The sequence below is a fragment of the Lithobates pipiens genome, unplaced genomic scaffold (assembly GCF_037356315.1).
Source record: "Lithobates pipiens isolate NorthernLeopardFrog02 unplaced genomic scaffold, aLitPip1_a1.2 Scaffold_16, whole genome shotgun sequence".
NCBI lineage: Eukaryota > Metazoa > Chordata > Amphibia > Anura > Ranidae > Lithobates > Lithobates pipiens.
Window position 1 is genome coordinate 47,615,717 of NW_027507748.1, and position 24,617 is coordinate 47,640,333.

The 24,617-nt window shown below is 45.4% G+C and overlaps 1 protein-coding gene across 1 annotated transcript in view; it reads right to left on the reverse strand.

Moving 5' to 3' along the window:
* Window positions 1–24,349, reverse strand: part of LOC143984100 (uncharacterized) — a 106,713-nt gene extending 82,364 nt beyond the window's left edge. The window contains exons 1-3 of the mRNA XM_077484416.1: window positions 24,339–24,349; window positions 12,571–12,674; window positions 5,353–5,413 (exon numbers count right to left, since the gene is read on the reverse strand). Coding sequence (XP_077340542.1) covers window positions 5,353–5,413; window positions 12,571–12,627 — 118 coding nt within the window. The 5' untranslated portion in view covers window positions 12,628–12,674; window positions 24,339–24,349. The remainder of the gene's footprint in view (window positions 1–5,352; window positions 5,414–12,570; window positions 12,675–24,338) is intronic.
* Between the last annotated feature and the right edge of the window lie 268 nt (window positions 24,350–24,617).

Genomic DNA, 24,617 nt, shown 5'->3' on the forward strand with positions numbered 1-24,617 from the left:
GGGCGCAATTTTGAAGCATGACGTGTTGGGTATCAATTTACTCGGCATAACATTATATTTCACAATATAGAAAAAAATTGGGCTAACTACTGTTTTATTTTTTTATTAAAAAAAGGGTATTTTAAAAAGAAAATGTGCTTGTAAGACGAAAATACGGTGAGACATAAAGTGTTGCAACCACTGCCATTTTATTCTCTAGGGTGTCTGAAAAAAAATACATAATGATTTTAACTTGTAAAGCAAATCTCAAAAAGAGGATCGGTCCTTAAGTGGTTAACAGCCACTGTTAAACATATTCATTTAATTCAAATATATTACTGATGCTTAAATCAGGGTTTCTCTACCCGTGGTAGGCGTACCCCTGGAGGTACGTGCACCATGGGCAGGGGGTACGCCCAGTGCTGTTTTTCCCACACACTTCTCATCTCTGGCGGCTTGCTGCAGCGCGGCACTGTGGCCCACCCTGCACACATGGATGGTCCCCTAGTTCACAGCCGGGAATGATCGGTGCAGCTGGAGGAACAGCTGTGAGCACCAATCTCCCTGTATAGCTTTTTAGCCGCTGTTCCTCCAGCGGCACCAATCTCTGACTGTTCCGTGTCCTCCTCTGTCCTCCTCTGCCCCCCGTGTGCTCCAGTTGCTCCTCTGTCTTCCTCCTCCGCCCCTGTGTGCTCCGGCCACTCCACCGGTCCCCTGTCTTCCTCCTCCACCCCGTGTGCTCTGGCCGCTCCTCCGGTCTCCTGTCTTCCTCCTCCGCCCCTCGTGTGCTCCTGCCACTCCTCGGGTCCCCCGTCTTCCTCCTCCACCCCTGTGTGCTCCGGACGCTCCTCCGGTCCCCTGTTTTCCTCCTCTGCCCCTCATGTGCTCCAGCTACTCCTGCTCTGACACTGTCCATTGCCCTACTGACACCATCCACTGGCCCCCAAAAAGCATTTTTAAAAAATGAAAAATTTGTAAAATAATAATAAAATAAAATAATAAAAATAAAGAACTACTGACAACGTCCACTGCCCTACTGACACCATCCTGCACATACTACCCACCTACATACACGCCGTGCTCCTCACCTGCACATTATACCCACCTACATACACTCCGCACGCCTCTCCTGCACAAACTACGCACCTCCATACACTTCTCTTCTGCACATACTACCCACCGTAATACTCTTCATCAAGGATGTGCAGTCATGGGATGAACATAAAAAACAAAACAAAAAATTAACGATCAGCTTCGAGGGTCGTAGCTCGGTGACCTGGAGTCACATAGACCCCAAATGTGGGGGCAAGTAGCTGAAGTCATATCCCATCTATAGTTCCAGAGTTACGAGGCTCCTTGTGCAGCTTGTCAGAAGTACATACAGAGTGGCCAGTTTATATACAAGTTGGCACACTGTTTGCAGCAGACACTGAGCTAAATGGACAGCTTTGAGTCTTGGACCAATGGTAAAGTACCATTGGCCCAAGCTGTCCAATAAAAACACTGCAGTGTCATAGAAGGGGGCGTGTGTCTAAAAGACAAATACTCCCTGCAAAGCCCAGCCCTCTTAACTACAAGGAAAAAGTATGGGTTTATGTGTATAAGATTTACCCACAATCCCATGTTTTTCTCACACAGTTAAGAGGGAGAATGAGAATCTGCTGCTGCTGAAAAGGTACAAGCTAAATCATATATTATTATACTATATTTTATAAGATAATAATTTATTATTTATCTATTTACAGTGAAACTACTGTTTTGAAGCTATAACTTCAAACTTCAGTAATTTGTCCGTTAAGCCACCTGCTTGAGTCCAGTTTTTTTAAATATGGTAAATTACCTTAAAAACAATATATAATAATTATTTGTATATTACTTACTTATGGTAATTAATCACTTGCCCTCTAGGCCAATTCTGACACTTCTCTCTTACATGTAATAATCATCATTTTTTTGCTAGAAAATTACTCAGAACTACCAAACATTATATATATATATATTGTTTTAGAAAACACCCTAGGGAATTAAATGGTGGTCATTGCAACTTTTTATTTTACACAGTTTTTCAAAAATGTTCTTTTATATTATGAAAGATGGTGTTACGCCAAGTAAATAGATACCTAACATGTCAGGCTTTAAAATTGCGCGCACTTCTGGAATGGTGCCAAGCTTCAGTACTTAAAAATCTCCATAGGCGACATTTTTTACAGATTACATGTTTGGAGTTACAGAGGAGGTCTATTGATAGAATTATTGCTCTCGCTCTCGTTTGTGACGTATGTAACCTGTGTGTATCTGGCTCTGATACTAGCCAGTGCCTTACCAGCCATTGACCTTACCCCACATCCCTGCACTCCATACTCCTCTCCTGCACATTATACTCACCTCCATACACTCCGCACTCCTCTTCTGCACATTATACTCACCTCCATACACTCCGCACTCCTCTCCTGCACATTATAACCACCGCCATACACTCCACACTGTACATTCCCTATTTAACATTACTGCATTCTGCACTATGTAAGTCATCTCAGACTCGATTAAACCACACCCCTTTAAGCCATGCTCAATATTTAGCACAATTTAAGCTACTTTGACATTTTGCCACAACACGTTATGCGTGCCAAATTTGTGCCAAGTCAGTCCCTAGGGCCCACTTTTTATCTTGCACGCGAGCCCACTCATTTCATGATATGCCTCTGTCTCCTGCCATGTGTGAAGAACCCATCCGGATGGTGCCTGCTATGGCTCCCTGATCTCCTCTACACTCTGCAATCCTACACACAGCCAGCACACTGCAGACAGGAAAAAAAAGTGAGTCCTGCCTGTCACTTTTCCATCTCCCTGTGTCTATTCAGGGACTACACATCCCAGCATGCTCACCTATCAGTGCAGCCTCATTAGTGCTGCTTTACAGTGCTGCCTATCAGTGTTGCCTATCAGTGCAGCTTATCAGTGTCCCCTATCAGTGCAGCTTCATCAGTGGCCATCAGTGCCTCCTATTGGTGCAGCCTATCAGTGCCGACTATCAGTGCCACCTATCAGTACAGCTTAATCAGTGCCTTTCTCGAGACAGGGGTACTTAGGAATTTTTTTAGACCTGCAGGGGTACTTTACCCTGGCTTATGTAGCACACTCTACCTTAGGTAGGTGCTAGAGAGTTAGGTTTTTGGCCAGTGCAGGTAAATTTAGGCTTTAAGCTAGACCTGTTTGTTTTGATCTGTGGAGCTGGGAATGGTTTAGAGTAGGCTGGTGACTTACAGGCAGTGTCACTTCTTGGTTACCTTCCAATTCTAGAAGCAGAGGAGGGGAAGAGAGGTGGAGTTGCCTGAGGTGTTTGGGGAGCCCTGACTTATCCCCAACTAGGATTGGCATGGGGTAGGTCTCCTTAAAGCGGAGCTCCACGCTAAAGTGGAACTGCAGCTCAGCGGCACCTTTCAGGGGGGAGGGGGTGCAGATACCTGTAGCTGCAGATGACCGCCTGCCCCCCCCCCCCTGTTGTGTTCTGGGAAACACACAGTTTCCAGAACACAACGGAGACCATTGAAGACACGCAGCGCGACTCACACATGCCCAGTAGGGAACCGGGTAGTGATGCCAGAACGCTTCACTTCCTGATTTCCTGACAGAGGATGGCGGCGGGGGCAGCCAAGAGACAATCGATTGCTCATCATCTTCTGCCGACATCGTGGGCACCCTGGACAGGTAAGTGTCCATTGATTTAAAGTCAGCAGCTGCAGTAATTGTAGCTGCTGGCTTTTAATAATTTTTTTACAGTGAATCTTCGCTTTCAATACCTTGGGTGTTAGGCTGTCTGGGCCTTGGAGGGAGCCCCCCCCCCCCCCCCAGTCTGGGTGGGTGACTTGATTAGAGTTGGGCCTACCAGGTGCTAGCTGTGACAGGAACCAAGTATTGCACAAGAGAGGAAAAAACAGTCTACACATAAGCATTGTGCTGCAGGAGGCTGGAGCTTTAGAGAATGTGAATAGAGGTTCCAATTGATCATCTCATCGAATAATATTATTGATTCTGGGCATTCCATAATTTCTTTACCCCATCCAAGTTTAATCCCTCATCAAATCTCATAAAATAACAAAAACAATGCTGCTGGACTGTTCATTGTCTAGAGAGTGATTGGAGGTGAATGCTAGGCTGGGTAGGGTGACAGGTGGAGCTACTACACTCAGCGGCCCCATGGGGGTACCGCTACACTTAGATAACGTATTATATTTTATTTTGCACATGAAAAAGCCTCTTTACAATAAGAACCATTAAAATGTCATAGACTTTCACAGGATCTAGTTCTAGCCAACTTTGCAGTGTACTTAAAAAAAGGTGGATGTGTTTCTAAATATATAAAATATAACTGCCTATTAGTATTTATAAGAAATAACACTGTGCATAAGCCTTTTCAACCTTTTTTTACCCCAGAAGAACACTTGAAATTATTTTCAGGTCTCAGGAAACCCCTGATCAGTACAGGAGAACTACTGGAAACATGCTCCTTATGGTGGTGGTCAATGGGAAGAATGCCTCCCTTACAGGCAGCTTTTAATTCTTGTCTTGCACTGGCTCTGCCAAGTGGATCTGGATTTGTCACTATGCAGACACCATCAAATGGGAGGTCAATTAGCCACAACTCAAGAACCCTCTGGCTACCTCTGGAGGAATCCTGGAGTTTTATGGAACCCTGCTTGAAAAAGATTCTAGTATGTTGCTTATCTAGTAAATATCTGATTTCCTTAGAGTAGGGGTCTCCTAACTGTGGCTCACGGGCCGGATGTGGACCTTTGCTTGCCTTTATCCAGACCATGGGGCACAATTCCTTCCACTGAAATAATTTTCCCACTGACACCAAATATGGAGCACTATTCTTTCTGCTAACACCAATTATGTTGCACTATTCCTCCCACTGCAATCAATGTTGTAATTTATTTTACTTCTACTGACCACCAAGCCTATGGCATCCCACTGATGCCAGGGCATTTTCTACTCCCACTGACTTCAGTCCGGCCCCCCTAAAGTTTAAAGGACAGTAAAATGGCCCTTTGTTTTGGAAGTCTGGAGACCCCTGCCTTAGAGGATCAGGGGAGATTTTTTTGTACCTGTTGGAGCTACTTTGACCATGCTTTCTAAGGATCTTTTGCTTTTCTGAGGTTCATCTGTGGGTTTCGAGTTCTGAGGATGCAAGGTTTGATTGTTTATTGGTCAAACATTATTCTGAATCTTCTGCCTTATTGTCTGTTTAATGGAACTGGTCCATCTATTTATGGCATCATAGGAGCTGTATGGTCTGCAGTGGCTATAGAACTCTGGCTTTGGTTGGCCCCTGGGCTAATCACACATACTCGCTGTACTGAGTCTCCTTACCTTTGGGAATAAATGATGGGTCGAAGGAGAAGCCACAAGATTGCATTTTGGAGTCTGCAGACTTGAAGATAAAAAAGAGAAAAAAGAAAAAAAGTGTAGAATGAGAACAGAGAAAATAATGAGTAAAAGTTACTGTATATAAGTTAATAAAAGTTAAAAACGTATTTATATATCCAAGAGTTTTGGCATTTTGCCATATATAAAGAGGTCCTGTTACCCACGCCAAACAATAAAGGTTTAACTAGTTATGGACATTGGGCTTGCTACACATGCCCAAAAACTTCAAGAGACATTAAATAATGGAAAGACTTTACATTAAACAGGAGAAAGTAAATTAAGGTGCTAACACAACCACCCTCAGGAAGAAAGACACATGTACTGTTTAAAAAATCACATAATAAATCACCATGATAAAAACATTGCTATATGCAATAAAACACTATAGCAAAACCAAACAATTTCCCTTTTATAATTGATTGTACAGTACATAATGGTATGTTACGTTTCATGAGGCGATCTCCAAGGCACAGAAACCTTAAACTCTCAAATTACCTACTAATGGCTAAAACCGACACTACTCTATACTACTTCCCCTGGACCTCTCTGCTGCCTTTGACACAGTGGACCACCCCTCCTCAATAAACTCCACTCCTTTGGTCTCTGAGGCTGTACTCTTCGCTGGTTCTTATCCTACCTATCCCACCGCTCCTTCAGTGACACTTAGAAGTCTACTTCCTCATCTCCTCTTCTTTTCTCCGTTGGGGTCCCCCAAGGTTCTGTTCTTGGACCTCTCCTTTTCTCAATCTACACCACATCCCTGGGTCAGTTGATTGCCTCCCATGGCTTTCATTATCATCTCTACGCTGATGACATCCAAATCTATATTTCCACCCCCCAGCTCTCTCCATCTGTCTCCTCACGCATCACCAACTTACTAGCAGACATATCAGCCTGGATGTCACATCACTTCCTCAAACCCAACCCATCCAAAACCGAGCTCATGAAATTTCCTCCCCCAGGTGCCACTTCCCCTGATTTCTCTGTCAATGTCAACGGCTCAACTCTCAATTTGTCTCCCCCCCCCCCCCCCCCCCCCACACACACACACCAAGGCCCTAGGTGTAATCATGGACTCCAAACTAACCTTTCGGCCCCACATCGCTATCCAAAATTTGCCACCTCAACCTCCGCAACATCTCCAAGATATGCCCCTTCCTAACCAATGTCTCCACAAAGCTTCTAATCCACTCTCTGGTCTTCTCTCACCTTGACTACTGCAACTCCCTCCTCATTGGCTTACCTCTAAATAGGCTATCCCCACTTTAGTCCATCATGAACGCTACTGCCAGGCTTATCCACCTCACAAACCTCTCAGCGTCTGCTATACTCCTCTGTCAATCCCTCCATTGGCTGCCACTCAGCCAACAAATTAAATTCAAGATACTAACTATAACTTACAAAGCCATCCACAACCTGGCCCCCAGCTACATCACTTACCTAGTCTCAAAATACCAACCTAATCGTTCTCTTCGCTCATCCCAAGACCTGTTGCTCATCCCATGCTTGCCTTCAGGACTTCTCCAAAGCCTCTTCCATCCTTTAGAATGCTCTACCCAAATCTGTCTGACTTTTTCCGACCTTGTCCACTTTCAGATGATCCCTGAAAACTCATCTCTTCAGAGAAGCCTATCTGGCCCCCACCTAATAACTGTACATTTATTTTCTCCATCAGTACATCCCCCCACAGTCATTACCTCTTGTATCTCTTGACTTTCCCTCTTAGATTGTAAGCTCTAAGGAGCAGGGCATGGTCGTCCGCAGTTAAGGGCAAGGGGGGGGTCAAGTGCCCCCCCCCCCCGAATCAAGGATCAGATCTTAAATTCAACACAGTTCCATCACTATCGGGGTGACACCATCAAGGTTCTGTCAAGCCCCCCTATCAGTGTAGTGTGACTGTGGGCTCTTTTCCCTGCTCAGTCCAGAAGAGTGCCAGGAGAAAGGCGAGCTGCGGGCTATTAGGTTTCCCCCGGTCACCCCCCCCCCCCCATTCTCCTGTCAGGGAGAAGAGACGAGGGCTCTCACCAGATTCCCCGCCCAGCTTCCTGGCCGCTCCGTTCTTTCCCTATTGGCCATAATTGAGGGCCAATAAAAGGAGACTAGGAGAGGAGAGCATCATGGAACATGTAGTCCCAAAGATTGGCGGCCCCATTTTCCACAGGGAGGAGGCTACAGCTTGATCAAGAGATCAAGAGAGATTGAAAGACTGCGGCCTGGAAAAAAGCTGAGGGAGAGAGTGCTACAGGAAAAAAAACGAGGAGTGTGCTGGGCAGAAGCCACGCTGCCCAGCGCCACCAGAGACAGAGCTACACTGCCCCACGCCACCAGAGAGAGCCATGCTGTCCAGCGACACCAGAGAGAGCCACGTTGCTCAGCACCACCAGAGAGAGAAAGACTGAGCCACTGCCAGGGTACAGACATGCTACACACTACTGACCAGAGTCGCCCCTGGGGAACCCAGAGTGAGCGATCGTCTAGCCGGCGAGATCACTGCTGTAGTTTTACTGGGTCTGGTAAGAGGGCCTGTTGGCCATTATCCATTACTCATCCTAGAGACTGTACTACATCTGCAGTCTCTGACCATGATAACATGATAATGACTGTCAAAAAGGGGCTGCGCATGGGTGACCCTAAAATGATGCCCCCCCCCCCGAAAAAAGTTCTGTGGACACCCATGGAGCAGGGCCCTCTGATTCCTACTGTATTAAAGCTTATTGTATTTGTACTGTCTACCCTCAAGTTGTAAAGTGCTGTGTAAACTGTTGGCGCTATATAAATCCTGTATTTTATTAATAATAATAATAATGTTGCAATTGATTATATGAATAGAAGGTATAAGGAGGTGCTTAATCCTAATGTGTTTCACAGAGTTTGCTTCTTTAGGTTCGGTTCACACAGGGGCGCCGCGACCTGCACACGATCAGCGGCGACTTGCAAAACGACTTCTGTATAGAAGTCAATGCAAGTCGCCTGAAGTCCCAAAAATAGTACAGGAACACCTTTTTCTAAGTCAGAGCGACTTGAGTCGCTTCTATTAGAACGGTTCCATAGTACAGAGCGGAGCGCGACTTATCAGGCTGTGTGAACCGAGCCTTAGGGTTTCAGGAGGGGGCAGCTTATAAAAGCAAACAGTACTGAATAGCAAATATAAAAACACAAAATGTACACAACATTTCAACAGCAGTACCTAACAGTGTACCAAATTACTCACACAAAAAATATTAGAGAATGACCTCCAATGGAGGGAGTACTTTGATGCACTAATGGGAAACCCAGAGGTAGATATGTGCAGATTGGAAAAATTATTTTCATCTCATTTCAGATAGATTTGTTATATTACTTATAAAACAAAAATTTTTTACAGCCGCGCTCTCCCATATACCAAACCCCAGTGAAAATCAACTATCATCTAATAAAATTAAAAGCAAAAAAAAGGAATAGTAGTAATAATGGGGTTTGGTATATGGGAGAGCGTGGTTGTAAAAAATTTTGTTTTATATGTTTTATGGGTGTGTATCACACCAGACTAATCGCTGCTTTTAGGTATTTAGATTAGATTTTGTATTTATATTAGCGCAATATTTTCCCCTCTTTCTGATTTGTTATATTACTAATTTCGTTTTGTTGATTCATTACCACGTTATGAGAGAATTACCACAAAACGAAGCCCTCCAGCACTGCGCTGTCACCGCTGAGAGAACTTCCATCCTTCCTTGGTTTTCCTTCTGGGTTTTGCCCCCTCCAGCTATATGAGTGGCCTGGGGGCGCAATGACATCATTCGCACCCAGGTGTGCGGAAGCCGGCGTTTACAGCATGGGCACTCTGAATATCTCCTAAACAGTGCACGTTTAGGAGATATTCATAGTACTGATAGGTAAGCCTTATTATACCTGTAGGTAAAAGTGGTATACCAGAGTTTAAGGAGCAAGCACTTTAAGGAGCAGGCCAGGAAACCAGCCGCCACAATGTAAAAATGTAGAATGTAAAAATAACATCAGTAATGTATCATTTCTTAAGATGAAGATTGAGTCAGGTGTGTGTGTGTGTGTGTGTGTGTGTGTGTGTGTGTGTGTGTGTGTGTGTGTGTGTGTGTGTGTGTGTGTGTGTGTGTGTGTGTGTGTGAAAGTGAGGCAGCTTCCTACAATGTCTCATGGTGTGTCTGAAGTAAATCTCTTGTTCAAAAGCTTTACTCCACAAATCAAACCCATGAAAATAGCCTCCACCTTCCTAAAAAGGGTTGGTTTGTCTTAGCCCTTGTACACACGGTCGGAGATTCTGACAACCAAATCCAATGGATCTTGTCCGAAACTGTTGCATACACGGTCGGACAAAGTTGTCGGAAAATCCGATCTTTCAGAACGTGATGACGTAATTTCGTTACGATGGGACTACATTCAGGCTAGTAGCCAATAGCTTTGATGTAGGAATTTGATCTGAGCATGCGTGGCACTTTGTCTGATCGGAATTCTCTACACATGATCGGAGTATGTCCGATCGGAGCAGTTTGTCGGAAAATATTTCCAGCAAGTTGGAAAATTTGGTCCGACGGATATTCCGACAGAAACAGTCCGATGCATACCACACACAGTCGAAATATCCGACAAACCGCTCCGATCGGACACATTCCGACGGAATCTCCGACCGTGTGTACAAGGGCTTATAGTTCCACAGACTCTAGTGGCAAATGTTTTTTTAACTTTCCGTCTTATGCTGCTTACACACAATCGGAAATTCGGCTAGCAAAAGACCGATGAGAGCTTTTGGTCGGAAAATGCGATCGTGTGTATGCTCCACCAGACTTTGGATGGCCGAATTTCGGCCAGCAAAAGATTGAGAGCGTGTTCTCAATTTTTTTGATCGGAAAAAGTTCCTATCCGAAAATGCGTTTGTGTGTATGCAATTCCGACGTGCATTCTCAGATTCAACTACGTGAAGGAAGCTATTGGCTACTGGCTATTAAACGTCCTTTTTCTAGCCGTGTCGTATGTGTTGTACGTCATCGCGTTCTTGATGGTCGGAATTTGGTGTGACTGTGTGTATGCAAGACAGCTTGAGCAAAATCCCGTCGGAATTCTGACGGGAAAACCATCAGAGCTTTTTCCGACCAAAATTCAGATCGTGTGTACATGGCATAACGCCAGATGTTGAAATACAACACCATCTCTATTCACAACATTCCATGGGGATGGGCAAGAAGAGTATGTGAAACTATTTTAAATATAGGATATAACTTCTTATATTCTTATCAATCTAACAGCATCATTGAGGATCTGAGATAAAAGCCCAACCACTTAAATTTCCTTTTCTTGCATATCTATTAGTAACTCCAGGGTTATTGTCTTTCTTCACTTTATTAAAAAGACTGCATGCCAGTCTGAGGCCTTGTTCACATTTAGTGATTTGGTATCACAGACAGAATCAGTGCTGCCTGCATTATCAAATGCCACTAAAATTGTGGCAAAATGCCTGATGTGAGTTTGGGAGCAATTCTTTCTTAATGGCATTCCAAACGTGGTGCGATTTTTCCATAATTATTAAGCGTCAAAATGCACAAAAATTTATGCAAAACATGCGTGAACTTCTTTGGTGCGAGCAATGTGCAAAGCGCAGCCTATTCCCCCTTCAATCCATAATGAATGCCGCTGCAAGACTCATCCCCCTTAACAACCAGTCAGTGTCCTCCACCCCTCTCTGCCAATCCCTCCACTGGCTTCCCCTCACCCAACAAATAAAATTCAAAGTACTAACAAGAATTTATAAAGCCATCCATAACTCTGCCCCCAGCTACATCCCTAACCTAGTCCCAAAATACCAACCAAGCCGCTCTCTTCGGTCCTCCCAAGACCTCCTTCTCTCTAGATCCCTTGTTACCTCCTCCCATGCTCGCCTCCAGGATTTCTCCAGAGCTTCTCCCATCCTTTGGAACTCCCTACCCCAATCTGTCCGACTGTCCTCCATCTATCCATCTTTAGACGATCCCTGAAAATTCTACTCTTTAACCACTTGACGCCCGCCATATAGCAAAGTGACTACGGTGAAGTGGTTGTGTTATCCTGATCGGAGGTCATATGATGTGATCAGGATAACAGAGCCGGCGTGTGCCTGCGGGGGCTCGCAGTGCGGCAATCGGAGGTGCTGTGTGTCAGTCTGACACACTGAAACACCGATCGTGGTATGAAGCCTCTGACCTCTGACAAGGGGAGCTGATTGGCGGCTCTCCCTGTCAGAGGGGGGGTCTGTACTGATAATCAGCACATTGATTATCAGCACAGACCCCACAAAAAAATGCTCATCAGCTGTCAATCAGTGCCGATCACCTGCCACACTGTCCCCCTCTATACACGCCTGTCAGTGCCCACAACAGTGCCAAATAGTGCCCAAAAAAGTGCCAATCGGTGCCCCATGACTCAGTAATGCCTGTCAGTCCCCCATCAAAATGACACTCAGTAATGCCTGTCAGTAGCTCCTCATCAGTGCTGCCTATCCAGTGCTGCCTATCAGTGCCCATCAGTTTTTTGCTTTTTTTCAAAATTTTTGGTATTTTTTCGTTTGTAGCACAAAAATGAAAAACCACAGAGGTGATCAAATACAACCAAAAGAAAGCTCAATTTGTGGGAAGAAAATGATAAAAAATTTATTTGGGTACAGTGTTGCATGACCGCGCAATTGTCATTCAAAGAGTGTGACAGTGCTGAAAGCTGAAAATTGTCCCGGGCAGGAAGGGGCAAAAGTGCCCGGTGTTGACGTGGTTAAAGAAGCCTATCCTGCATCTAATACACTGTTTATTTTCTCCATCAGCTCATCCCCCACAGCTATTACCTTTTGTATCACCCTCCCTTTTTAGATTGTAAGCTCTAATGAGCAGGGCCCTCTGATTCCTCTTGTACCAAATTTCAATGTTGCTGTAATGTCTGCCTTCATATTGTTAAGCGATGCGCAAACTGTTGGCGCTATATAAATGCTATATAAATCCTGTATAATAATAATAATAATTTAAGTGAACTGGCTGCCCTATGCATGCCACGCGGAAACCTATGTGAATCACACAAAAAAATTGCAAGTGGGAACAGGGCCTATGGTGCAATAGGAAAATAATGTGAAAGCAGAGAAGCTGGAGATGGAACTAAAGGGAAGCTTACGGTATATTCCAATAGACCTACCGGATGAATCTTCTGAGAACGCCTGGTCGTACGACATTTACGGTCCCGAACGAACATGATGCTAGCTGTATGGTCACCGGGCTTCCTATGCTCACAAAGTTGTCCTGTCACGAGAAGTCAATAGGTTACATTTTAGAATTAGAACACAATAATTTTTTTTTTCAATTGTAGAGGAAAAAATTGGATTGAGGCACTTATTACATTTGTGGTATGGTATGAACTACACAATACTTTTTAAAAAAAATATACAAATATTTATTGCATCGATTAATATTAAAAAGTCACCTATAGACAGAGAGAGATAGAAGAGGGAGACAAAGACAAGTTATTTGTCCATTAGAGGACACCACACAATTCTAGAAAAGCATAAATTCCTCAAATACAGATTGGGCAATAGATGAGGTATCCTCCATCACATGAGGGACCTCAATCAACATAGTTCCAATCACACACTCTACATGTTTCGCGGAATGCCTGCTTTTTCAGGAGTTATCTCCTGAAGAAGCCCAACCCTGTCTACAGGACTTTTTAACGGTGGTTGGGAACTTTCTAGGTCTGTCTATTGTTGTCTATTGAATAGTATATTTATGTGTGTGTCTAGCACTTATACACAGTTCTAAAGATGTCTTTGTCTTTATTTGCTTTTTTTATTTTCTGTATATTATTGTGTTTTTTGTATATTTCTTTATAGATTATACTCCTCATGAATACAACTCCTGAAGAAGCGGTGCCTTTACAAATCACTTTAAGGTCAGGGTCAAAGGTCAGGGCTGGGGGGGTCAAAGGTCAAGGTCAGCATATTTTAGATAGGATAAAAAAAATAAAATTAGTGGGGGGCGTGGCTAGCCGCGGAGCAAGATGGACGCTTGAGCACCAAGCTCCGCTCCACAGCAGGCTTCATCAGCTACACCGGCGCAACTGACTGACCCTCTCTCGCACAACAGAGCGGGGAAGTCGTGGGACACTCGGCGGTATGCCAGGACGCCGCCATCCTCCGCCGCAACCGCGCCGAATGACCGAGTATTTCGGCCGCATGGAGAACGGAGGGAACCAAGATGGCGCTGACCAGGCCGCCCTGCACACAGGCTCCGCGCCGCACAACTCGCAGCCGCCCGATCTACCCTGCGATCAGCCCAGATCAGACAGGGATAGCGGAGGAGACCATGAGGAAATGGACAGTCTGCCCCATACACCGCTCTATGCAGGGGACATACCGCAAGAGAGAGGTAAGAGACTGGCCTCTTCTCCCTGTAACTCTCCTCACAAAGTGCCCACTGCTAAAAAGCACCATGGCCCTGACCCTGGCCCCATTCATGCTACTTCAGCCCCCTTGTCTACCCTGGCTACTATACCGGTAACTGACAACCCTGTGTCTGAAAGCATGTTAAAATCTATGCTGCTCACTCTACAGAAAGACCTCCATAGGGAGCTGCAACTCTCCCTATCCCAGGCACATGACAGGCTGGACTGCCTGGAGGATAGAGCAGACATGACAGAGGATCATCTCTCAGATATGAGCAGGGCCCACAATGAACTCCTGAACGCACACGACCACCATACGGATGAGATTCAGAAGATAAAGCTGAAACTTGCAGACCTCGAGGACAGGTCCAGACGTAATAATATAAAATTTAGAGGTGTCCCTGAAACCGTGTTGCCTAATGAGCTACCGAAGTACCTACACCATCTCTTCCTCACTCTCCTTCCTGACCTTACACCTCATGACATGACCATCGACCGAGCGCATAGAATTGCGAAACCGGACCATCTCCCGGATGACACACCCCGAGATGTTCTAGCAAGGATCCACTTTTATCAGGTCAAGGAGCAACTCCTTCGCGCAGCCAGGAACTTGAAGCCCCTTCCAGCTCCTTACAGCAAAGTGTCACTTTTTGCGGACCTGTCCCCCGCTACCATGGAGTTCCGCAGAGCATTCTCACCGGTCACATCCCTACTTCAAGAACACAATATTGTTTATCGCTGGGGATTCCCCACCAAACTCCTAGTCACTTACCAACAAAAAGTGGTTCCAATCTTGTCACCCAAGGACGGCTACAAGAAGCTAACCAACTGGGGCCTGCTCCCTCTCCGACCGAAGTCACACAACTCTGCAAAACACCCTAGGGATTCTCCGCCTTCTCCCCGGCGACCATCGAACAAGTCCAACAAAACCTGATGCCCTCCTTGACAAGCACTGTCCCAGGTATGTGAAGCCTGCCTGGGATGTCTTCCTCAGTTTCACACCCCCGTTGAATTACAGTGTGCCAAGCACACCACATTAGGTACATTCCGGTACCTCTGTTTCCACGAAGGTAATCTGCTTGTACATTACTTTTGGGTATTTTTGATTTTCCAGTTTCTCGCTTTTTTTTTTTTTTATTATTATTTTGGTTCTCATTTTCCTCCCTTCCCTTGTTCCACCACCTTGTTAGCCACTGGTGCCCAACAACTTTTGAAAGATCTGCCAGTCCCTGAAGCCGGACGCTTCCTCAACGTACCAACATCTCTAAACTCACCTGAGCTTTATATCTTATTGTATTCATAGTGACCACAGATTTTATACAATGTAAATCGCATTTGTCAACGGATATTGCTGTACTATATAAAGATTGTAATACACTGTCTTGTACTGACTGTGGTCGCGCTCAACATCTGTGCAACTCTATACCATATTTGACCACCATGCCAATTAAAATAGTCTCCCTAAACGCCAAGGGCCTTAACTCACCCTTCAAAAGAAACCTCCTCTGGAAGGAAGCGTGTAAGCAAAAAGCCGACATAATATGTGTGCAAGAAACGCATTTTACACAACATAAACCACCTAAATGTACACATAAAAATTATTCACACTATTTTTTCTCTAATCACACTAAAAAGAAATGTGGGGTAATGATCGCTGTCAGCTCCGATTTGTCCTTTAACCCACAACAAATTGACACGGATGAGGAGGGACGGTTTATCATACTAACTGCTACGATTGATAACCAAATCTTAACACTAGTGAATGTCTACACCCCCAACACTTCTCAAAAGAAGTTTTTTAAACGCCTCAGGACCAAATTACAAATGGTTCAACATGACTCCCTAATCATATGTGGAGACTTTAATGATATCCCTGATCCCTTGCTAGACACAACCAATCCCAGTAGGAAGGACTCCTCCGCCCTCTCCACGTTTATGACCAATGAAAACCTATACGACCCGTGGAGGTGCACACACGATGTTGAGCGCGATTACACTTTTTACTCCTACCCTGGTAACTCCTACTCACCGATCGACCTCTTTCTCACAAACAAAAAAGCTCTATTGTCCACTTCAGAAACCCATATTGGCACGATTACATGGTCGGACCATGCACCAATCTCCCTGACCCTATTCCCTTCTCAATGCTCCACTAATCACTCTGTGTGGCGAATGAATGCATCTCTACTATCCAATACTACTTACGAAAAAGAAATAGAATCTGAGATTAGGAGTTTCTTTGAGCACAATTGTACATCGGTAGACAACCAAGCCACGGTGTGGTTAGCACACAAAGCCTCACTGCGAGGGCTTTTTATGAAATTGGGGGCTAGAGAACGCAAAAGACGAGACGCAGAGGTAGACCAGTTGTTACAACGTATTAAATCCCTGGAACTGGCCCATAAATCCAATCCCACTACTATACTGCTAGACTCCCTTCGTGACTATAGAAGACAACTTACTGAAATATTGAACTACAAATTCGATTACTACATCAAACGACTAAAACTGAACTCATACGCCTTCAGCAACAAATCTGGAGCCTTTTTGGCTAAACAAATTAAAAAGCAATAACGCAAGACAAAAATCCCATTCCTCCTAAACTCTAAAGGTACACGTATGACCAGTCCTCTAGATATAGCCAACACATTTGCAGCTTTCTACTCGGACCTATATAATCTCCAAACGACGATGTCAGACCCCCCGATAACCACCGATGCTATTGACGCTTTCCTATCTTCAGTTCAATTACCAGCACTGACACCGACTCAACTACAAGACCTATCCACCCCCTTTTCGCATGCCGAAGTCCAATCAGCTATCAAATCACTCCCACTACACAAAACAAATGGATTTGTTAACGAATATTATAAGCACTACAATGACATCCTTTCCCCCCATCTCTGCAATGCCTTTAATCAATATGCCTCCTCTGGCGTAATGCCAAAGGAATGTCTGAATGCCCTCATAGTAACCTTACCCAAACCGGGTAAACCCTCGGATACCCCAGGAAACTTTAGACCTATTTCATTATTAAACACGGACACCAAACTATACGCTAAATTGCTGGCTCTTAGACTCTCCACGGTGATGACTCAACTGATCCACATAGACCAGGTGGGCTTCATCCCTGGTAGACAAACTTCGGACGGCACCCGTCGCTTTATTGACATTATTCAGTGGACAGAACACACCAAAACGCCTTCTCTGCTCCTCTCCCTGGATGCAGAGAAGGCGTTTGACAGAGTTCATTGGCTATATCTGGAGGCTGTCCTACGTAAGTTTGGCATATCCGACAAACTACTACAAGCCATCCTGTGCCTCTACTCATCCCCCAGTGCAAGAGTATGGACATCGGGAGTCCTCTCGGATCCCTTTTCTATCACTAATGGCACACGCCAGGGGTGTCCCCTTTCCCCTCTAATTTTTGCTATGGTCATGGAACCATTAGCCCAACAAATTCGCTCCAACCCCGACGTTAAAGGTATCACAATAGGCCAAGTAGAACATAAAATAGGACTATACGCGAACGATGTAATAATCTCGCTCTCCAATCCACGACAGTCCCTGGGAGTAGTTCAACAAATCTTAGGTCAATTTAGTGCTGTCTACCTTTATAAGGTAAACCACAGCAAATCTCTGATGCTAGCTCTAGGCCTTGACAAATTGACGGTCCAACATATATCCACAGTCTCGCCCTTTTCCTGGTCTACTTCTGCGTTTCTGACTTATTTAGGAATTCAATTAACTTCCTCCAGTACACAACTCCTGCGATCTAATTACTCGGCCCTCGTAGCGAGGCTCCATCAATTATCCCATGGGATGAATCACCCGTTTGTCTCATGGGCTGGCAGGATTGCACTAGTTAAGATGTTTCTGCTTCACCACATCTTATACATTTTCCGCACTCTCCCGATCCCATTTCTACCGGTGCATTTGAGATCTCTTCAAGCCATTCTCCATGCCTTTATCTGGCAAGGTAAAAAACCCAGGATTAATAGGAAGACCCTAACAACCCCAATATGTAGAGGAGGTATGGGGGTTCCCAACGTCACTCTATACTACAAAGCAGTTCTCCTAGAACAACTTAAGGTTTGGTGGAATCCAAAAATCCCATCTAATTGGGCACAGATAGAAACGGAAATACTGCCTACCAAGCCCAAGCTACTTTTGTCTGCATATATTCTCACACCTGGAACTCGGCACTACGCGTTGGACACTGTATCTGCCTCCATTAGAATATGGACATCCCTCTCACAAATGTCGAAAGGCATACCACATTCTATACTGCCCTTTATTCCTACTCAATCACTGTCTCTCATCCTACCTGACCTCCCCATACAATCCTGGGTTGAAGCAGGCATCTCGGATCTAGGAAAATTATTTTCCGCCACACGTCTGAAATCCTTTGCGGAGCTCCAATCCGCTTACCTAATCTCTCACAAATCCTTCTATATATACTTAAGGGTTAGATCCTTACTCAGCAAACTCGAATGGACTCACCAACGCGGGATACTGCATTCCACAGTAGCATACTTCACCGCAACCGATATGGCATGCAAAGGCATATCGTACTTTTACAAAGAACTTTCCCGAACTTCAGATGATCCGCTCCAAACCCATATCTTAAAATGGTCCAAACACATTCCAACCAGCCCACCTAATAATGTATGGCTCCAAGCTCTCTCTCTTCCTGCCAAGCTTTCACGATGTACAACACACTGGGAAGCACTACAAAAACTATTCCATCATTGGTATTATACACCCGACAGACTTGCACAGATCTTTCCAGAGGTATCTCCTCTCTGCTGGAGGGGATGCGGATCCATAGGAACGCCTTTCCATATCTGGTGGGAATGCCCATCACTAAAGGACTTTTGGTCCCATATTCGAAACACTCTCCAAATGATCAACTGCTCTGCTTCAAATCTGACACCCTTGGATATTCTTCTAGGACTAGCAATTCCATCCTGGCCCAAAAAGCTACAAACGATAGCCACCCACATATTAATAGCCGCAAGACTGGCTATCGCTCGTAAGTGGAAATCCTCGCAACCTCCGGACTTCCGAGAAGTGATATCCATTTTAAACTCTAACTTCGAGCTGGAACACAACTTCTCCAAAGCTCACCTCTCAAAGAATAAATTCCTCAGGGACTGGGACCCTTGGATCATTGATCCGAGGAGCACACGGCTGACATGATCTCTGGCAACAAATTCATTCTACGTAAAATTCTACTATGTACTATACTCCTACTGTCTTCCCATACGTTAATGTTAGCTATGCACATTCCTTATAATTGCCTTAAGTAACGTATGTATCTTGTGTTATACCCATGTGAGTTGGCCACTCGGCCTTTCAAGTGCATCCGTACCTATGTTACTTCATGTTTGCCTGGTATATTAGTACTATATTAGTACTGTTGCTGTTAGACCTGCTACCAATCGCTGTTATCGAACATGGTTATGTATCCAAACTCTTCTCCTCTGTTTTTTTTTACATGAACAAATGCAACTACATCCTTTTTCCTGTAACGCATGTATACGCTTATGTACTATGAAAACTATTAATAAAAATCTAAGTTTGAAAAAAAATAAAATTAGTATCAGTGTCACTTAATGTTGGTGTGTTTTTAGGTAGGATAACAAAAAAAAAAAGCAAAATGCACACCAGTGTTTCTGGGCCACTACGGTAAAAAAAAACAACAAATAATATACACATATTGGGTATTGCTGCAATTATCAGGAGCAGGAGAATGTATTTTGGGTTGTTCTTTGGTGGTAGGTTATTGTAAGGCCGCGTACACACGCGGGGACTGTTCGCTCAACTTTGTCCGCTGAACAGTGTTTCGGCGGACAGTCCGCTCGTGTGTGGGCTTTCAGCGGACAGTTTCAGCGGACAGTCTGCTGAACAAAGTTTTTCGGAAAATCCATAAAACTGTCCGCTGAAACTTTGTTTCAGCGAACAGTCCCCTCGTGTGTAGGCTTGTTCGTCAAACTAAGTTCCGCGCATGCTCAGAAAGGATTTACACGCCGAAGTTTGCATTGCAGTGTATAGGACGTCATTTTCTAGTCCCGTCGTACGTGCCGTTCACGTCATCGCGCACGGTTTCAGCGGACTGTTTGTTCGTCGTGTGTGGCCAAGTCCGTCCATGCTAATTTTGAGCGGACTGTCCGCTGAAACTGTTTGACGGACAAAGTTGAGCGAACAGTCCCCGCGTGTGTACGCGGCCTTAGAGTAATGCCGCGTACACACGATCGGATTATCCGGCGGACAAACCACCGGACTTTGCAGCTGAGGTCTGCCGCACTTTCCGAATGAACGGACCTGCCCACACACGACTGGACTTTTCCGGCGGGCTAGGTCTGGCGGACAACCCGCCCGATTTTTGAAATGAATGGACTTGCCCACACACAGAGAAAAGTCTGTCCATTTTGAACGTGGCTCCAGATAGACGGATAACTAGCGAAGGAGGTCAATGTCGCCGCCTCCATCGGCGAGATTGACACCTCGTTGGCCCCTTCAACAACTGGTATGGATTTAAAGGGGAAGCCCTACGCTGAAAAAACGGCGTGGGGGTCCCCCCCAAAGTCCATAGAAGACACTTATCCGAGCACACAGCCCAGCCAGTCAGTAAAGGGGGTGGGGACGAGCGAGCGCCCCCCTCCTGAGCCGTACCCTTAACATGGGGGGGGTGCTTTGGGGGGGGCACCTTGTCCCCATGTTGCCCATGTTGATGAGGACAAGGGCCTCTTCCCGACAACCCTGGCCTGGATTGTCGGGGTCTGCGGGTGGGGGGCTTATCGGAATCCAGGAGCCCCCTTTAATAAGGGGGCCCCCAGATACCGGCCCCCCACCCTATGTGAATGAGTACGGGGTACGATCTACCCCTACCCATTCCCCTGGGGAAAAAAGTGTAACTAAAAAAACAACACAAGTTTTTAAAATAATTTATTAGACAGCTCCGGTGGTCTTCTCTTCTTCCGTCTTGGGGGGTCTTCTCACCGGACTCCTCCGCTATCTTCTGCTCTTTTACTAGCTCTTTTATTAGCGGAGGAGCCTGGCTTTCTTCTTTGTCGTCGCCTGCCGCCGTCCGGGGGTCTTCTTCCGACTTCGGGGACTTGTCCCGCTCTTCTGGGGTCTTGTCCCGCTCTTCGGTTCTTCTGCCAGGCCTCTGTTATCTTCTTATAGCTCTTCTTCTTTTTATTCTTCTTCTTTTTCCTTGCGATGTTGACATGACGCTCTCTCTGGTCGCAATGGCAGGGACGTGTTGTGCGGCGACTTATATAGGGACAAGGGGCGGGGTCACCGGGTGATGTCACATGGTGACCCCACCCTTTATGATGTCACAGTCCCTGCATCCTCCGGGGCTGTGACATCATAAGGGGCAGGTCAACCAACCAACGGCCATCAACATGGGGACAAGGTGCTTTGGGGTGAGGTGCTGCAGGCCTCCCCTTTGCCCAAAGCACCCCCCATGTTGAGGGCACATGGCCTGGCACGGCTCAGGAAGGGGGGCGCTCGGTTGTCCCCACCCCCTTTCCTGATCGGCCAGGCTGTGTGCTCGGATAAGGGTCTGCCATGGACTTTGGGGGGGACCCCCACGCCGTTTTTTGTAGGGCTTCTCCTTTAAATCCATACCAGGTGATGGGGCCAATGAGGTGTCAATCTTGCCGATGGAGGTGGTGACATTGAACTCCTTCGCTAGTTCCTTCTACCTGGAGCCACGCTCAAAATGAATGGACTTTACTCCGTGTGTGGGCAAGTCCGTTCATTTCAAAAGTCCGGCGGACTAGCACACAGACGGGCGGATTGTCCGCCGGACTCGGCAGTCAGACAATTTTGAGTCAAAACTTCTTTCTAAGTCCGCCGGACTTTTGGAAAGAAAAAGTCCGCCGGAGCCCACACACGCCGCGGATAGTCCGATCGTGTGTATGCAGCATAAGAAATATATAGCTACTTTTTTTACTTTTTTATTTTTTTTATATTTTAAGACCGTTTTTTTTTTGACAATATAATAAAAAATATATAACAGGAGATATCCATTACCATTTACCACCAAATGAAAGCCCGATTTGTCCTGAAACTAACACGATATAATCCACCTGGATGCACAAAGTATTTGCAATGATATGTTCCAATTTGCTAGTACATCAAAGTTGCACAATTGTGTTGAGGAGTTAAGAATATTTTTGTGAAGGGGTTAACTACACAATAATAATAATAATAATTGGGTTCTGTAATTCTGTATACGTCTATAGGAATGCAAAACCCATATGAAGTAGGTCAAAAGCTGGTCGGAAGGTCAACTGGGGATCAAATGTAACTGTCAATGAATTGTGAATGATCTCAGAATAATCTCAAATACCATCAACAAGCCCAAAGCCTGTCTTCACCATCCCTTAACCGCTTGCTGACCAGCTCACGCAAATATACGTCGGCAGAATGGCTCTGCTGGGGGAAACAACATACTGGTACATTGTGCACTTTAAGAGCCGCCGGAGGCATGCGCATGTGCCCGCTGCACAGTGGGAGACCCGATGCACGTGGCCGGCGGGCGGGATCGCACAAGAGCCAGCACGGGGATTTGTGTGTGTAAATACACAAATCCCTGTTGTGTCAGGGGAGAGGCGACATATTGTTTGTTCCTAGTAAGTAGGAACAGCAATATGTCTCCTCCCCCCATCAGTCCTATCCCATACAGTTAGAACACACCCAGGGAACACACATTTAACCCCTTCCCTACCAATGACATTTACACAGTAATCAGTGCATTTTTATAGCACTGATTGCTGTATAAATGTCAGTGGTCCCAAAAATGTGTCAAAAGGGTCCGATCTGTCCGCTGTAATATCTCAGTACTGCTAAAAATTGCAAATCACCACCATTACTAGTAAAAAAAAAAATGCCATAAATCTTTCCCATTGTTTGTAGACGCTATAAATTTTTGCACAAACCAATCAATATATGCTTATTGCAATTTTTTTACCAAAAATATGTAGAAGAATTTATATTGGCCTAAACTGATGAAGAAATTTGTTTTTTAAAAACATTTTTGGGGATATTTATTAGGGCCGGTTCACACTGCAGGCGAGGCGAGGCGAGGCGACTCCGACTTGCCTCGCCGCGACCTGCAGCGGCCTCGGCGGCGACTTGCAAATGACTTCTGTATAGAAGTCAATGCAAGTCGCCCCGAGGTCGCCCGAAAGTAGTACAGGAACCTTTTTTCTGAGTCGGAGCGACTCGAGTCGCTCCTCTCAGAACGGTTCCATTGTACAGAACGGGGGCGACTTGCGGGAGCGAGGCGAGGCGAGTCGTGTCGCCTCGCATCGCCCGCTGTGTGAACCGGCCCTTATAGCAAAAAGTAAAAAATATTGTTGTTTTTTTCAAAATTGACACTTTTTTGGTTTATAGCACAAAAAATAAAAACCGCAGAGGTAATCAAATACCACCAAAAGAAAGCTTTATTTTTGGCAAAAAAGGACGCAAATTTGGGTACAGCATTGCATGACGGCGCAATTGTCAGTTAAAGCGACGCAGTGCCAAATTGTAAAAAGTGGCTAAAGTGGTTGTAAACCTCAGACATGAAATATGTATAAAGCATATCCCTCTATAGTGTGTACTTGTCTCAATCCAGAGCACTAACTGTAGTTTCTGTCCGCTGCTTTCTTCTTCTATCAGCATGAATCACTGGCAACTTTTCCTGACACCAAGAGAAAATTGGTGACAGAGGAGGGATCTTCAGCTGATTGACAGCCTCAGCTCTGTTCCTGTGATATTTGGTTAAACCACAGGTGTGGCTGAGGTCCTAGATTCATAACAGTTAGGGTAGCAAAGTGTTACCTTCAAACACCCCTTCCCATGTTTAATGATGTCGTTACACATGCCAGCCTCCCGTCTGAAAAAAATCCTAATGTAGAATTCCATTCAAAACATTTTTCTTTTTTTAGGGGGAGTGAGAAAAGGCTAAATCTCTATTCATAGGTGTGCACCCCAAAACTCAAACACATATGCATGTGTGTGCATGTTTATACATACTGACAGTGTCAGTAGGGCAGAGATTGGTGTCAGTAGGGCAGTAGGTAGTGGCAGTAGTTTTTTTTTATGATTTTATTTACATTTTTTTTTTTTTTTTTAAGATCCCCGTTAAGGGGCTTTAGTGAAATATCAGGGATCCAAACAGGGGGTGTCTGCGCCACAGGGGGTGATTAGAGTGTGCCCAGGCACATCTGCCACACCCTGTCTCTATCATGATTTCTTTTTGACTACACTATACAAACCATCATTGTTCTCTGCACTTTCCTAACACCTGTCTGTATGTCAGTATTCACAGGTTATAGTGCCAACCACTAATCAGAGAAGTGTTTATAGTGGACCACCAGTGCCAGTCCGGTGCTCTCCAGTGCCAGTCTGGGGATCACCAGTGCCAGTCCGGTGCTCAGCAGTGCCAGTCCGATGCTCACCAGTGCTAGTCCGGGGCCCACCAGTGCCAGTCGGGTGTTTGCCAGTGCCAGCCCAGTGCTCACCAATGCCAGTCCAGTACTCACCAGCAGTGATGTAAGTTAAAATAAACGGAGTTACGTAACGCAGTTACTTAAGAGGGTAACGAGTAATCTAACTGATTACTCTTCCCCTCATGGTAACGCCATTCCCATTACTTGGGCAGAGTTACCTCAATTACATCTACCGCCCAGGATGCAGTGCAGAGTCGCTCTCTCTGGGGGTGCAGTGCAGCGTCGATCTCTCTCTGGTGGTGCGGTGCAGCGTCGCTCTCTCTGGTGGTGCGGTGCAGCGTCACTCTCTCT